Source organism: Bactrocera latifrons, unplaced genomic scaffold (assembly GCF_001853355.1).
Source record: "Bactrocera latifrons isolate USDA-ARS-PBARC rearing strain unplaced genomic scaffold, ASM185335v1 scaffold_117, whole genome shotgun sequence".
NCBI lineage: Eukaryota > Metazoa > Arthropoda > Insecta > Diptera > Tephritidae > Bactrocera > Bactrocera latifrons.
The window spans coordinates 701,795-705,092 of NW_017534597.1; the positions used below are offsets into that span (position 1 = coordinate 701,795).

The following is a 3,298-nucleotide window of genomic DNA, read 5'->3' on the forward strand; positions in this document are numbered from 1 at the left end:
AATATTCGACTGAATAGACATTTACGTCCAGCACGCCGTGAAGAAAATATAGCAACCGTAGCTGAAAGTGCACACGAAGACGATGGAGAGTCGAAGAGTGATGTATGGACGTATGGAACGGATTGACGCATTTTGAGTCATCGGAAATTGAACTCAACGGATGAACATTTGAAGGAGATAATCTCCAAAAAATAAATGCCAAAGAATTCTTTTAAATCAAAATAAACATTCTCCATTAAATTTTAAGTTTCTGTATGTTTTCTTCAAAAAAGTAAACTTCGAAATGGATCACCCTTTATATATGAATACCGACATTTCCTCCTGAATGTTACAAACTTAATTGTAAACTTAAAATATCTTGTTCAGGGTATAAATATAGTGACTTCGTACACTTCTCTTCTCTAGTGACTCAACACTGGTTTTGGTCTGATGAAAATGTRTACCTCGTCTGTTTTTCTGTGGAAGGAAAGGACTGGGGCGTTTGGTATTCCCAGTTGGTGCCAAAAGCACGACTGACGAAAATGTGTAAACTTTGGTGAGCTGAATTTATAGGAAGAGAGACCAGAACTTCGGTTATCTTTAAAAACACATAACTATTTCAAGCTCTATGTCCGACATTCGCAGATCAGTATCTTTGAGCCAGATGTTGCTCAATATCTATTTCACTGCATGTACAAGTATGTATGAGTGTAGAAAATGAACCATATTTTGTGTGCTGGGTCAACATGTGAGTCAWACAATTTTAATAGTGTTAAAAAGCCACTCTGCGAGACCTTTTAGTAAGCACCTGTGTGTACATATGTACACGTATGTAAACAGAGCTTKGAGAGTGCTGCTTTAATGCGCGTATCAACAAACTGAATGGCAGCTGCTGGATGGAAAAGTCTTCTAAAAGAAGCACGGGCTTCGTGTGTCATGACACACATGTGCTTTTCARTTCGTAAATGCAGTTGCACTTAATTATGTCCTTTCATGCTTACCCTTATGTGCTCTTTGTCGCTGTTGGCGTGCTCCAACACCAAGCCTAGGACGCCAATCGGCGTGTTGTTGGCATGCAACGCCTGTTCGGTCACAATCCAAGCGTGTCCGGYTTCGGTCATGTTGTTGATTGCAGCGTCACGGAAAATAACCTGTGCATCTTCAGTGCTGAGTGGTGGCAGATGTGCAKGTGTTGAATTAAAAAATAAAGAAAATGTGGAGGTGCAGCCGCCAGTCTAGTAAACAATGTCTTACCTCGCATACAAAAGATATACTCGCGACTGTGCGGTTTTCATGTCAATCAAATGCTCCGTAAAGCTGTCCAATTTCGGCTCGAATTCCACAATCATTTCAACGGTGGCCCGCACATCGATGTCATCGTAATTCGTCTGTGAGGTGGTCTGGAAGCGACCGAGTATCGCACGCCCATCCGTATCCGAACTGTGTATTATGATTACCTGGCAGGTCGAAAATAAATTCCAATTTTTTTACTTTCTGCTCGCATTTAAGTGCAATGGGATATTGCGTCACACTCACTTACCTTGGTGTAGCCGAAGTGGAACATGATTTCCAGCCAGACATCCGCTTGGTGGTAATACGGCGGCACCGTGCGCAAAAAGGAAACGTGTATATTTTTATCGGAAAAAGCAGCATCACGCGAGGAKATGCCAATAACGGGAATCTGATAGAATCCACTTGTATAACTGACRGCTGCTGGCGATAAGTCACCAGAGGTTTGCTCGTGCGACACAACGACAGCGTAGACCTGTGAAGGAGAGGTGACAGGGAAATAGTAGTGTAAAGTAAATTTTTTCTTTGAACTGCAAGATGCAAGAGTTCGTCTCCAAACGGTCTTTTAGAGTTGCACTTTTTATAATTTACCAAAAAGTGTAAGGTGCGAGTTGATTCAGCAACGGAAAGAAAATTCGAGTCAGTTCTTCTTGGATAAGCAAAACGAATAAATCTKGTGATATTTGATCGATGGTTTAAGTTCAGGTTTAGTTTGCCTTTACGAATTTAAAACCCATATAGACCTTTTAAGCTTCCTTTACATTGATATGARGAGTCCAGGAATGGCCAGCTAGTTTTAGTAAGCAATGCTGTGCTTTCCAACATACGGAAGAAGGTGGAAGTGAATCCTCTGCTATTGAAGCGTTTTCAAGACAATTATTGGCAGATTTCTCAAAAACAACAAGAAGTAGCAAWGCCAAGTGAATCCCAAAATGCCATATACAGCTCACAGAAACTTCAGGAGTCACTCAAGCAGCAATTTCAAGAGGTTAAAGGTAAAGTAAAGTAGAAGTAAAGATACGTTGAAAGACGATTTTGCAGGTCGGAATGGTCGGATATTGCTGGAAAGCTGAAACTGAACACAATTCCATTTCGACAACCCTGACCGCGAAAAAATCATATAGGTCTACAACTCTTACTCACGAAATGCTTTATGATCCAKTCTTTTGTAAACTAACACAAGTTGCTTTACAAAAATTTTATATTTTTTTAATACCTAATAGAAACCATATAGATGGTAGTAGTAGAGTAATAGTATTATATATGTATGTGTCAGCCTTAGTAAAGCGTGGATTTGTCCACAGCCGCACTTTTCTTGGAATTGAAAAWGAAAAGCAAAATTTCCCGCAAATGTAGAGCGTTCAGCTCAAAAAGTGACATTTTCAGTTGAGAATAAGTTTGGGCTGCAAACAGATCTTTACAAATATTTTGTTGGGTTAATGTTGCCACAAATGTTCAAGATCGATATAAAACGATTTAGTCGATATAAGCGACCAATGCTTGACCCTTGAGACATCTATTGAAAAACGGCGGAAGCAAAGTTGTAGACCTATATGTCAAACCTAGCCAAATTAACGGCTAAGTCCAATATATATGACGCCAAGTTCATGTTTTTTATTAGATGGTTTCTGAGTGTTGTATTATGAGTGTCCAAAATCGGGTGAAACAATTATTATAGAACTATATCGATAACGACTTATCAACTTGAGACGTTTGCCGAAGAAAGCCCGGTATTAACAATTAGACACGAGGCAGTAATTTCACATCATGACAAGACCTCATRTAGCGAAATCTTAAAATTATTTGTAAAGCAGTTGCTGTTAGGTTTTGCCTCACCCGCCTCGTAACTCAGACCTTGCCCCTTCTGACCACCATTTGTTCGGGTCGATGCAGAATGCCCTCACTGGAATATGGTTCATAAAGSAACAAGGCATCAAAATTGGGAAAATTCATTCTTGGCTGCCAAGCTGGTGCAGTTCTTTTGGAGTAGAATCGAAAAAATGCAAGAAAAATGGGTAAGTGTTATAAC

At 39.9% G+C, this 3,298-nt stretch overlaps 1 protein-coding gene across 2 annotated transcripts in view; it reads right to left on the reverse strand.

The window, feature by feature from the left end:
- LOC108977756 (glutamate [NMDA] receptor subunit 1) overlaps positions 1-3,298 on the reverse strand; it is a 25,174-nt gene that overhangs the window by 5,616 nt on the left and 16,260 nt on the right. For both annotated transcript variants that reach the window (XM_018947634.1, XM_018947624.1), the window contains 3 exons: positions 1,520-1,744; positions 1,234-1,436; positions 981-1,146 (listed from right to left, as the gene is read on the reverse strand). In XM_018947634.1, coding sequence (XP_018803179.1) covers positions 981-1,146; positions 1,234-1,436; positions 1,520-1,744 — 594 coding nt within the window. The remainder of the gene's footprint in view (positions 1-980; positions 1,147-1,233; positions 1,437-1,519; positions 1,745-3,298) is intronic.